The following is a 13,883-nucleotide window of genomic DNA, read 5'->3' as shown; positions in this document are numbered from 1 at the left end:
CATAGACATGTAATTCTGTAACATAATATCGCACTCAAGCACATCATATGACATTTCAGGTGAACTGTTCAAATTAAGACTATAATATTACATACATATTATTACCCTACCAACCATACTCAAGCAGGTGTTACTTCTGCTGGACCCTCTGTGTGTGTGTATGTGTGTAAACTGAAGCACAGAGAGGTTAAAAAATTTGTTAAAGATAAAAAAATCAGTAAATGAGACTGATGAACAAACTCAGATTTACTTTGTGGCTCATAAATTGCTTTGTTACAACAGCTTGGGTTATGTCAACTTTACCAGTTTTCAGTTGAGTGGGAATCAGGCAGATGCCAAACTCTGGAGTATACCATAAATCCATTAGCTGCAGCTATTTTGCCAATATTAATGGGTAAATTTTATAGTACCCAACCTGGGTGAGGGCCGCTTAGCTCCTCACATATGTGCTTTCAAGGAAAGCTCATACCTTCAAAAGGTAAAACAGCTTTCGTCTTTGAAATGGGACCTATAGTACTGGCATACAGTAACTGTGAGGAAAATCCTACTACAAAGTCAGAATGAGTCAACAATCTAAATAAACTTCAAAGGCAAAGTTATAACTATTCTTTGCTTTTCTCAAAGTGGGAAATAAAAAAAAAGTTCTAAGATTTCCTCAAAGACTTGATTCCAATGCTGAAATAAAAAAGCTGTTTTCTTATATATCATGTTTTCATTCATATTATACATATTTTCCCTCTAGGTATTATATTTTTTAAAGAAATTTTAGGCAAAAATTTCACTTTTGTACTTCGGATGTATTTTCCTTTTGAATTTGGTTCAACTATTTTAAGAAAAGGAAGCAGCCTGTAATGATATCATTCAAGCTAAGCCAATTTTTTTTAGATGTTAACAAAAAAAAATCTGCCAGATGTTGCTATTATGAAACAGTGATCTAGCATTTATAATTCATCTGACACCTGGATATACTGGCATAAACAATGGCTTTTTATATGATGAGGCAGTTCTAATTCAAGATCAGTGCTTCATCTGTTTTCTTTGTAACTCTTATTAGTACTAATGGACAAGTCTGGGCACACTTCCATGACTGCCTTTTGGTATTCAGCTTGTTAGAAGTGGTTAATAAGCAGCGAACACATTCCACCTGGGAAAGTCTCGCTTGCTGCTGTGTAATTTTGCACTTATTTTAAAAGTGTTGTTGAGTCTGGCTCTGTGTTGTGCCACTGAGAGACCGAGAACAGCACTAATTTCAATTGTCTGGCCCAGCCAGTCATGTAAAGCACTAGTGTTCACTTGAAAGGTATTCATTCAACAAGGGCATTTTCTACCTAAAACCAGTATGAAGGAGATGATGAAACATTCCCTTATAATTAAGTCAGCAGGAGTCAGAAGCAGTATTTGTTAACCATAGTCTTCTATAGACTCATGTTTTGAATGAATAAACAATCCCTTTTCAGCACAAAATAATTTGTTTCACCAAAGCTGATTAGCCACACATCCTTGAAATACTGTAATCAAGGTCAAAGGCTCACTTTGCCATGACTTGTTTGCACTCAGGTTATTATGTATGAGGCACTAAGTCAAAGCAGGGCTCAGACACATTTTTAAAAATGTATATTTTAATTAAGAAATTTCTAATGTGGTATAGCCAGGTTTGAAATCATACTAAAGGGGTCTTTAGACCCTGAACAATATTATTTTCTACAGTTTGTGAAGCATTCACTTAGAAATAATTGATCTTTCATTCAAAGTCAACCTGTTTTCAGTTTCAGAACTGGTTTATATAGAACATTTGAATTTTAAGTCCTTATTTAAAATAAAAAGTTACCAGAAATTAAACATATACCCCAAGTAATTTTGTATAACCTAACACTGCGCAATTTTAGCATCTATTGGAATGTATTCTAAAGGTAACAGGAATGTAATTTAGTACTTCACCTTAGTTTATCTTAAAACGCCCTGTTCACACCCTTTCGAGGTACTCACAGAACACAGGTGACTTTTCAGCACCGTAGATTACTCTCACTCCCACCCACTCACTCCGCTCCCAGCAATAAAACATAAGCATTACAGTCCAAGCAGTGACTATCATCCTTGGGACACAATGGTGTTCCCATCTGCGAGGACGGTGTGTCTTATAGAAGAATCCCATCCCTTCCTGATTGTGAGTGGATTCTTTTGCTGAGTATGTTTAAAGATGCAGAATTTTGCAAGTTGAACATGGACATTTAACACGTTTAATTGTGTACTTAACTTCAGCCAAATTCAGCCATACAAACTCAGGCCCTTACAGTTCTCCCTTAATTAAAGGGAAGGAATTTAAAAAAGGTAAAAAGCCCCAAAGGAGGCAGGCAGAATGGGAAGGGAGATAGTGGAAGGCCAAGGAAAGGCATTCCATTTTTGAAAGATGGAAAACAGGAGGAGGAATAGCAGTTAAGTGACAGAAGATGAGACGGTGCATCGGGATGCCCGTGCAGCATGAACTGATTTGAGAGGGTAACAGTGAGCCTGGAGACCCAGCAGGCTCAGAACTCAGAGGCCCAAGCGCTGAGTAACACGTATGCGGGCAGAATGAGAGCTAAAAATGAGCGCTGGTTGTAAGTCTACAGAGGCAGTAGGGAGGCCTCATGTGATTACCTTCTTGCAAGCAAGAGATCATTCCCTGGAAAAACCAAACTTGGTGAGCTCTGGACTTGGGAACACCAGATGCAACTGGATTAATGATGAGGCTTGAGACTAAGAAAAGCATGGAATAAATAAAAATCTGTATACTTAATTGGGATTTCCCTGGACCCATTTCCTGCTCTGCTTCCAGAAAGCAGGCAGCCAGACTTAAAGTATTTTCTGGGCACCAGACTGACAAAATTTTCTCTGGAGAAGCTAAATAGATGGTGTTTTCTTTTCCTGAAACTCCAGTTTGCTGACATGTTGGACTTACTAATTAAAAACACTTTTCAAGTTCATTAAAATGTAATTTACATATAATAAAATTTCCCTATTTTAAGCATACAGGTTGATTAGTTTTGGTCTTTGTGAACAGTTACGTAACCACCACCACGGCCAGGACACAGAACAGCCCCCTCCTCCTAAAATGTTTGTTCATGGCACTCTGTGGTCCACTGAGTTGACCCCTCCGTTGACCACTGGGCCCAGGCAACCAGTGGGATATTGTTTGTTTTCTACAACTGTGGTTTTGCCTTCTGCAGAATTTCATATAAATGAAATCATACAGTGTGTAGTCTTTATTACCTGGCTTTTTTCATGACCAAAATGATTTTAAGAGCCGTCCATGTTTTTGTGTATATTACTAGTTCATTCCTTTTGCTTGCTGAATAGTATTCCATTGTATGAATACACCTGAATCCGTTCATCTCTTCATGGGCTGTGGCGCATGCTATCCCTCGGTAGCCACACCCATTCCCTTTCCCCCATTATCTCAAATCCCCAGAAACAAATAAATTTATTCTCTAGCTCTGTATTCTTGTCATTTTGAGAATGTTACATATAAATGAAATCATATAGTGTGTGATCATTTGAGATTTTTTTTTTCACTCAACATAATGTTCTTCAGATCCATTCAAGTCGTTGCATGTAAAGACAGTTCATCCCTGTTTTATTGTTGAGCTGTATTCCATGCTATGGGTGTACCAGTTTGTTTAGCCAGTCACCTATTGTAGGATGTTTTGTCCCATCCCTGCCTCCAGTTTTTGGCCATTATAAACAAAACTTGTATAAACAATACTTTTATATTTGAGGCGAGTTTCTTATAAATAGCATATTATAAGTCATAGTTAGGACATAATACATTTAGACCATTTCCATTTAATATAATTATTGCTACATTAGAGCTTAAGTTTGTTATTTTACTTTCTGTCTTCAGTTTCCTCTATTTGTTGTCTTCTTCTCTTTCTTAGATTTTTAAAGTATTTGTGTTATTTATACTTATTAACCTGGTTATAAGTATAACACATCATCATTCTAAAAATCTTTGTTTTCTTTTTCTGCCCTCTGTGGATTACCTAAATACTTCTTAAAATTCCATTTTGATTTAACTATAGTGTTTCAAGTGTACAGCTTAGTGGTTAGAAAGCCATATACATTACACAGTCTTCCCCTTAATATTTCCCCAATTTTACCCCAATTTTATATAGCTTTCTTAGTGGTTGTTTCAGATATTAAATTTTATATCTTATTACACTTCATTGCAATTTACCAGTTTCAGTGAAGCATAGAAACGTTACTTCCCTTCATGGTCCCCCATTCAAAATATAACTGTCCTAATTAGTTCTACATATATTGAGAACTGCGTCAAACAGTGCTGTAATTTTTTGCTTCAACCATCAAACAATTTAGAAAACTCAAGAGGAAAGAAAAGTCTACTGTATTGACCCATATTTTACTTTCTATTGTTCTCTTTTCCCTTCTGATATCCCAAGATTCCTTCTTTTATCATTTTCTTCTGTTTGAAAAATTTCCTTTAGCCATTTAGGTCTACGGTCCATTTCACATAAATTTTTGTGAATGATATCAGGGCCAAAGTTCATACTGTTCATAAAGACACCCAGTTATTTCAAAGGATGTTGAAAAGCATCCTTTCCCTACATCCAGGTTTTATAACTGTTTTCGGGGGTGGGGGGATTGCCTTTAGAGCCTCAATCCCTCCTTTGTGGAGGCAGCAAACTCATTTTAAATTCTATTTTACCTTGTGAAATCTGAGGATGTTACTTCAACGTAATATATAAAAAAGGAACAGTCACAAACTTTTATTTCTGCAAAAATTTTAAAAATTCTTGAGTTACTTTTAGGATAATAATATGTAAAACTGAAATTATGGACATTTTTATATGCCTGTAGATTCTATCTTAAAAGGCTCAGTAAAAAAGTTTGTTACACAAACAGCCTATTCTCAGTTAAATACTATTTTAAACAATGTTGACATGGGTTCAGTTTATTCCTTATTTAAAAAGTCTACACGGGAGATTCCACCTGCTATTCCTTTCAATAAATTTATGCCTTAGAGTGAGATTTAGGTGGCAGACAGAACTCTGACGTACCCTCATTTAGTCTCTGTTCCTACATGTTTGTTTAGTGTGAACACCATATTATGAGACTGTGATTTTAACACTTAAAGATATGCATTTTTGCCCTGACTGGTGTGGCTCAGTTGGTTGGAGCATCATCCCACAAAGCAAAAGGCTGTGGGCTCGATTTGCAGTCAGGGCACTTGCCTAGGCTGCAGTTTTGGTCCCTGTCTGGGCATGAGAGGCAACCAATTGATGTTTCTCTGTCACACTGATGTTTCTCTCCTTCTACTCCTCCCTCCCCTCCACCTCTCTCTAAAAATAAACAAACAAATAAATAAAATCTTTAAAAAAAAATCCATTTTTATATACCACAGACACTGAAAGAAAGTCAACTGCTTCATCTAGCACTGAACTCAATAAACAGCAATAGTATGTCAATGCAGGGGTAACAATTGGTGTGTGTACTTACTGAAGCAGAACACAGGCCCCCAGAGGGCAGCCTTAAGAACCTTTAAAGAGAAAATTTGACATTATATTAAACTGAACATAAAGAATAATAATTCTTTAAGAAATGTAGAGCCACTTTAAGTTTTTGTTCGTTCTAAAGTTTTTTGTAAAAGAGAGTAATGCACCGTATCTGAGTCTGAAAAAAGTGATCATTCCAATTTTCATTTATTCATTCATTATACGTATTTACTGAGTGTCTACTACATTCCTGAGACTGAAATTATAATTGTGTTAGATACTAGAAATGAAGACTAATATGACATAGTCCATGTTCCCAAGAGTTCTCAGTCTAAGCAGAAGGCCATAAACATACACGAATAAATATATTCTAGTCTTATAGATGTTACTAAAGAAATCTGTACATGGTTCATTAGGAATACAAACAAGGGGGTCAGGAAAAGGTTCAAAATTACTTAGAAAGAATCATGAAATAAAATATAGTTTTGAGCACAGCGCCTGACTCACAATGAGAGTCAGTAAATATTAGTAATGATGGTTAGTAGTCGTGGTATACAGGCATGGAGGCAGGAAACAGTCTAGTACATTTGGTAGGAACAATGAGACAATACGCAAGATAATAAGAAGTGCTTTCATGCAGAACTCATATGCTTTCACCTATTTAGAAGTGATAAAGAATGCTCGCTCCTCCCCTTTGGTATCAGTTAAACTTTGTTTCAGAGACAACAGTCTCCAAACTTCTCCCTCAGCTATTTGCCAAAAGAAGTATGAATAAAAAGGCCAATATTCAAACAAGAAAAATATAGTTAAGCCCTCACTTAACACTGTCAATAGGTTCTTGGAAACTGTGACTTTAGGTGAAATTATGTAAAACAAAACCAATTTTTCCATAGGCTAATTGGTATAAACAGGAGTTAAGTTTGTATGGTATATTTCTGGTCACATAAACATCACGAAACTTCTCAAGAAAGACCCAAAACACTTCTAATATTAAATACTGAAATAAACATGAGCTATGCATATATTTAAGAAAGACTAATAAAACTAAGAAGGAAAATTCTTTTCCAGCCCACATTTTCTAGTTCAGGGTTGAGGGAGGCCAGAGCCTATCCCAGCTGCTCAGGGTGGGAGGTGGGCACCCATCCTGGACAGGCTGTCCTTCCCACGCAGGGCCACGCACACCCGCAGGCACTCAGACTGGGACAAGGGAGACACGCCAGTTCACCTGACGTGCACATCTTCGGGATGTGGGAGGAAACCAGAGTCTCCAGAGAAAACCCATGCAGATGTGGGACACTGTGCAAACCACAGGGACAGTGGCCCTGCTAGGGAATTAATTTTTTTTGCTTACCAAGGTTATAACAAAACGACATTGCAATGACACGAAATGACATGACTTTTTAGAGGACATGCTCTATACCATTTGATGCAGAGTTTAAAAGTACGGGCTTGTCTTGCTGGCCCTGATTCTTTCTCCAGGGGTTAGGCTCTACATCTTATATTCCCAGACACAAGCCAGAATCCTTAGGTCAAACCTTCCTGGAGAACAAGCCCAAGTGGTTCACTCCTGTTCTTGGGAGGCAGTAATTTAGAGTGCTGGCCACTCCACTTGGAGGGCCAGCCCAACAGCCAGCTCTGCGGCCCTAGTTTCAGATACCAACTAGTTCTTTTTCTTCTCCATTCTCAGGAAGCCACTGCTGCTATTTCAGTAACCCTTGGGGCTGATTCCATCAGTGAAGGCATGGTGGGAGCTGGCATGGCACGACAATGCTCAATAACTGCCAGTTCTTTTCTTTCCTTCTTATCAAGCCAAAGAAGCAGGCTCTACTTACCTGATGGACACAGTCTAAGAACTGCAGAAAGACTGGAGTAAAACCACTCCCCTGAGAGTTGAGGGTCAAGCTGCTCCGTTGACTGAATTTATGACCAAAAGAGAGCCACTCTTTTTCAACCAACATCCGGAAGCCTTCAAGTGTCCTATAAAAGGGATCACTGAGTAACTGAACCAGGGATGTCACCTACGGCATAAGCAGGATGGATTCTTCATTACTTTCAGCCCTGAAAAAAATCCCGTTGCTAAGACAAAGCACGTCCTTTTGATGATAGCTAACTCACAAGCAATATTTGCCCAGCAAATTTGTTCACTAATGCTCCAGGACAGTGAATCAAATTAGCTCTGCAAACTTTCCAGTGAAAATTAAAAGTCAAATTCATTTTGGCTCTGTTTTCTTCCAGGGAATTAAGAAAGCCAGCTGTGGCTTTCTCCCAGGTTAATTAATGAGGCCAGAGGATCAGTTCAAACCTATAGCTACTTTAGCAGGTGTAGATTAACATCTTATTATAGTTTATATTCATACCTTTCCTTTTCACTCTGGAGTGAGGAAAGGAACAGCTTACAGAGAATCAGGGGAAGGACTGACAAAACCCGGGAAGGATGGTCCATGTACCACGCTGCTGGTCAAGAGCTCCATCCGCGTGCCTACACAGTGCATCTGTGGTGTGGGCACCTGATGCCCCGAGCCAGAGCTCCAGGCTACATAGGGCCTGGGAGCTCATGGCACAGAGCTTTCTGATGGACACCAGGTGGTGGTTAACACAGGACTTTTTCTGTCCATACACATTAGTCTTTATATAGGAGATTCATCTGCAGAATTTAAAAACAAATGAATTGAAATGCTAATTCAGCCCTGGCTGGTAGGGCTCAGTGGACTGATCACCAAACTGAAATGCTGCTGATTCAATTCTCAGTCAGAGCACATGCTTGTCGGGGCACATGCCTGGACTGCAGGCCAGGTTGCCAGTTGAGGGCCTTGTGAGAGGCAACCAATCTCTCTTACACACTGATGTTTCTCTCCTGCTCTTTCTCCCTCCCTTCCCCTCTCTCTAAAAGTAAACAAATAAAATCTTAAAAAAAAATGCAAACTCATACAAATATAAAACTAAATATATAAAAAAATGTATAATGGTTTACTTGTGCTGTGATGTCCCAACCTTCTTCCAAACAGACCAAAACAGAGGAACCATTTTCAAGTACTTCTGATACGACCACAGCCAGCTGCATTATCCTGTGAAGCTAAGATAGGAAAGGAGGCCACAGTTAGACAAAGTGCCTCCTGATCACCAAAAATGAGAGACTTGCTATCAACCTTAGATAACCAAGCAAGTTAGGGATAAAGTATCTGAACAAAAGAGCCACATACATTTTAAATACTTAAAGCTCTTTGTCAAAATCAAAATTAAACAATGATATATTTTAAAATTAGACACCTTTAAAAACAATGTGTCCAAGGGATACCTCATGGAATAAATTAAACTTAATTTCCCTCAAAGTGGAATAGCTATAATTCCATAGAATGGAAAAGACAGATTCTACTGCTTTTATCGTTTCCCACTGTGGGAAACAACTCTTTTCCCTCCTCGAGGGAGGCAGAAGGCTTGGAGGTAGACGGGGTCAGGGGATGGAGGGGCTGGGAGCTTGTGCGGGCAGAAGGAATAACAGCCATAGCATCAGGGGCCCAAAGACAAGGCTGACGGCTACACTGCAGAGATGCTCTAGGCCAAATGTCTGCATCAGTCTCTAAAACACGCGTGTCATAAACCCCTTTCTTTTTGTGGTTTGGAAGAGACGTGGGTTATGTGTGCTGGTGTACCTACTTCTCCTGAATTTCTCAGTAAGAGTTTAATTAAAACATCCCGGGCTTGACTTAGCTGAAGGAAGGATATGTAGTTTTTCTAAGGTTTTGTGAAACCTTAGGTAGGCTTCAAGACATCCAGTGTACCTTTGGTGGCTGTTGTGGGGTCAATCCAAAATCTAGAGACATAGAACAGGCAGAGGCAAGTCATGGTGAGGAGGTAAGAGAAAAAGGCTCTTGGAGTCATCCAGGAATCATGTTCCGTCCTGGACCCTCGCTCTGTTGACAACAGAGCAGGAGCCCTATAAATATGTGTTGATTAAATTTATTGTATATCAAAAAGTTTCCCTCTAAAAATAATGATCTCCTCCTTAGCATCCCATGGAGAGCAGGTTTTCAATTAGAGAGACAGAGAGAGAAAAGCCCAGGGATGAAGAAGTCTACCCCTTCAGCTCCTGTATCATGTGGGCTCCTGGAACTGACAGGCTTTCGGAGGGGGCGCCCAAGCAAAGGGAGAACATCAGGTAGTGGGGGAAGAACATTCTTCTCAAACACCAATTCTGTGTGTCCTTGAGTTCGAAGACAAGCCGCCCTGGACAGTACCTGCGGAAACCACTCCGAGTCTCCCAGGGCTTTCAGGAAGGTCACTTCCGAGTCAGTAGGAATGGTGCTCGGGACACATGCCCTCATCAGCTTTTTAAAACTGGCTTTCACTTGTCGGATGTCATGAAATTCAACAGGAACAAACTCACAATTTAAAGCAAATTCCAATTTAAAGTTCTGTGGATAAAAATGCAGAGAGTTAGGCAGATAAAGTGCTATAGGTAAAAGAGCAATGATTTTGACAGGGCAATGCTTAAATGATACACAGTTAGGTGTGGCCAAATGGCTCCAGAGGCTGCATTGGGTCAAGAAGGTCAATCTTGTGTGGCTCATGTGTCCGTATTGCTGGAAAGAGCCATTCAGTAAGGACCAGTGGTTAGACTTGGCTTGCTGTCATTCTGAGAACTTGAAGACACTAGTGGCAGGCTGGAACTTGATGGGAGCTTATAACACCAAGTATAAGGCAATTAAAAATCATGAACCTGAAGTCTAAAGAGGAACCAGTGATACATGGACAGTATGATTAATACAAAACTGTAAACTAAATCTCCACAAGATGCACACTGTAATTAAAAAGTGATATATTGAGGTTCCAGAACTCTACATATTAAAGTTTGTGGACATACACATATTTGCTTCTTATTAAGCAAGTAAAACACAGTCATTGTAAAAATAAAAAAAAGTAGAGATAAACAGTGAGAAGGAAATAAAAATCACTTAGTATGCCCTAAGACTACTAACGTGTAGTTACTCTTTTAAGGTTGAAATAAAAAATTAGATACATGAAAGGCTTTGTCGATTTCTGGCTTTGGGACAATATTTTTTCATTAAGTATGACACGTGTCACCTTATATTTATTTTAATACTTTTTATCACCTATATCTTTAATCCATAAGGAATTTATTCTATGTGAGGTTGCATTTATAATTAAATAATGCTAAATCTATGGCCCAATAGTGTATTTTAATTTGATAACCTAGTTACCTAATTCTGATGATTTAAAAATTCTCTAATTTCTCTTGCTAAAGGATTCATAAATTTTCTCATATTCTTTCCACTTTCTTCATGTTCTGCCTAAATAATTCAACTGGATTGTCAGCTTTTCTAAAAGTAAAACTGTTTTCTGGAGGTTGGTCATAAACAATGTGAATGTATTTAACACTATCAACTATATGATAAATTTTATGTTATTTGTATTTCACAGTTAAAAAACTGTTGCCAAGGACTTATTGTAGGGTCTATTTCATGTTTTATATTGGTTATTTTAGAATACTTTTGAAAAGGCCTATTAAATTTTTAAAATAAAAAGCAAAAACTTCCAATTTTTTTTTAAAAAAATGGCATTTCTAATATGTATCAAGAAAAAAAGTTTCTTTGTCTTAGTAATTCCACTTCTAGGAATAATCTAAAATGTATGGAAAAAACCCCTAGTGAGTTGTATTTCAATTAAAAATAACAAATTATATGCTTGAAAATGTGACTGTAATTTTACATATAGAAGATAAAGAAACTGAAACATCCAATGATAAGAACTGTTATGTAGTGATTAAAATAATTATAAAGACTATTATACAACAAGGAAAAACATTATGGTTTGACATAAAGAACTTAGCTGTATACATGAGTTCTTTTCTATTAGTTTTTTAACTTATAATAGAACAAAGATAGTTTACTTTTCAGGAAAACTAGGTTCCTTTCCATTCCCAACTATGAAAGACCTAGGTACGCCTATCTTATAAACCAGGAGCTATCAATCATAGTGTTGAGACACACTGTTAGGTAATAAAGAATTTGTGACTAAGTATAAGGTATTAAAATATGTGAATTAAAAAGGTAAACAAGACCAATTCAAGATTATTGAGAGTAAGTCACTCTCTTACTTGCTTTCCTCTGTTTCCTTGGCTGGGAGAAAAGGCGTGGAGCTGCGCCTAGAGAGCCCTGTGCTGGCTCGAATGCGGCGCACACCAGGCAGCCGTGGACCTGTGCTCTGCACACACAGCGACATTAATAAAAGGCCGGTGGTGTGCAGGGAAGCGGGGAGCAATGGGGGGAAAGGGGGGCAAGTGCAACTAACTGAACAACAGTAAAAAAATTTAAAAAAAGAAATGAATAAAAAGCAAAACCGGAATGGAATATACAAAAATCCTAATAACTACTGTGGTGGATGGTGAGATTATGTTTTTAAAATATAATTATTTATTGATATAAGAAAGAACAGAAAGAAAAAAAAAGAAAAAACAGAAAGAAAGAAAAAAGGAGGGAAGGGGGAAGGAAGGAGAAAGGGTCCCAAGTGGCCGGTCTTTCTTATTTACATGTTCACGACCACACAGCTGATGTGAGGACTGATGTGCGAATGGAATGGCAGAGGTGAGCAGTCAAGTGACAAACCTTAGGGAGTGACCGGGATTGTGCATAAGTGCTGTTCTGAAGTGTGGGGAGTCTGTACTCTGGGAAACGCTGGTGCCAAGGAGGCTGTGCCGGCAACCCTGGATTGCCGTTGAAAGGCGTTCCAACTATTTTCTGGACATAAAATCATCTGCTGTATCAGAAGGCACGTGTGCATATTTAAAAACTGAGCATTACCCAGCAGTTTCATGCCTTCTGCCCCGAAGGTTGGTGACTAAGTGATTGCAGTGGTCCAGGCAGTGGGAGAGGAGCTAGCAAAGCCAGCTTGCCACAGAAGAGATGACTCAGTCACTGGCATCTTGGGGACCAAGCATGTGGGATCCTGCTCAGAGCCTCAGCCTCACAGTTCAACTAAAGGTCTATCTACACTGTCCAATGCTGACTGGGGCACTGGACTAAACTTTGAGGGGATTTCTGATTAACAAATACTTTTATTTCCCACACATCTGTCAGTAGTAATGAAATTTATTTTGTGATGCGTAAATTGCAAAAACATTAAACCTGAGGAATTATTGCTGCTTTTGGAGGTAGAGGCTATGTTTGTAATTTATGGGACCTGAGCACAGTGAAGCTCATTAGCATGGTAATTAAAAAAATACAGTTGATTAGCATCTCATAATTGGAATTCTCTGGCATGCCTTAGAGGACATGTGTCCCTGTATATATACTGCATAGCTTGTGAAGTTTTAAAAAATGCAACTTAGAAAACAGAGCTTTGGCCTTCCCATGCTCTACATGCAGCACATTGTACTCTTCTCTCCCCTCTTCTACCTTCCCCGTAACTTCTTCGTCAACAGGTTTATAACAACAAAACCTGTTCTGCCGTGGGCACAGATTTCTATGGAAGTTGAACTAAGACAGTGGAAAACATAGCCCGGAGAAGCCTTAGTACTTCTTTTTTTAATGTATACTTCCTAATAGTCCTGATGTGTATGCTGATCTATTTATCATTATGAAAAAGTACTTCTTTACATAGCTAATAAACGTGCATGTGTGTATACACATTTCTGTCTAGGTATATGTAGACATACATATATAATGAGCTAGAAAATTGAGATGATTATTAATTGCAGGTTAAGAATACATGCTGCAAAAAAAAATTCTAGGACAGTTGATTCATGAGATAAATTTCATAAATTACCTTTGAGTATCCATAAAGTTTCTAAGTGAGAAAAAGAAACCTTACCCTTAGTTGTGACTTTTCGCCAAATATATAAAGGGCTGCTTGGCGTTTCAAGAGCTGGTTTTGCAGGCAGGCGCTGCTACTAAAGGAGGCTGAGTGATCCTTGCCTGCCAGCCGGGCGCCGACATCAGCGAAGGGTGTCGGAGAGCTGATCAGGCGAGTGCTAGAGCGGAGACTTGCCCATACACCTTCACAAAAGCCAAAATAATTGAGGTGATCTGATGTGGGAATAGCACTGAACTGGGAAAAAGATGCATGCTCTGTAGGTATAGTTTTAGAGGTCACAGCAGGTTAACTAATCTAGGTATTCATGGATCATACCGGTCATTTGTCATTGACCTTTGCAACATATAAGCATTATTCAATACAGCATTTCAAAACCATACAAGATTAGGTGTGGAAGGAGCTAAGACGTCACCAGAGCCTCAATTCTATTGTACTTTGATGTAAAGTCAGTATTTATAAGTAAACACTGGGATCATGAATAGAGAGAGTGCACTGGCACTGGGAAACAAAGACTGCGGCGGGGCAGCAACGAAGCCCAGGGAGGGGAGCGTAGTGTGACTCCAT

The 13,883-nt window shown here is 38.7% G+C and overlaps 1 protein-coding gene across 2 annotated transcripts in view; it reads right to left on the bottom strand.

Annotated features, from left to right (window-relative positions):
* The window catches only part of SBF2 (SET binding factor 2), a 402,149-nt gene that overhangs the window by 20,140 nt on the left and 368,126 nt on the right, over positions 1 to 13,883 (bottom strand). For both annotated transcript variants that reach the window (XM_054582870.1, XM_054582860.1), the window contains 4 exons: positions 13,317 to 13,501; positions 9,725 to 9,901; positions 8,461 to 8,562; positions 7,322 to 7,507 (listed from right to left, as the gene is read on the bottom strand). In XM_054582870.1, the coding sequence (XP_054438845.1) occupies positions 7,322 to 7,507; positions 8,461 to 8,562; positions 9,725 to 9,901; positions 13,317 to 13,501 (650 nt within the window). The remainder of the gene's footprint in view (positions 1 to 7,321; positions 7,508 to 8,460; positions 8,563 to 9,724; positions 9,902 to 13,316; positions 13,502 to 13,883) is intronic.

Source organism: Pteronotus mesoamericanus, unplaced genomic scaffold (genome assembly GCF_021234165.1).
Source record: "Pteronotus mesoamericanus isolate MK-2021 breed Mesoamerican mustached bat unplaced genomic scaffold, CSHL_Meso_final contig_1189, whole genome shotgun sequence".
NCBI lineage: Eukaryota > Metazoa > Chordata > Mammalia > Chiroptera > Mormoopidae > Pteronotus > Pteronotus mesoamericanus.
This window is presented reverse-complemented; position numbering and strand designations above follow the sequence as displayed.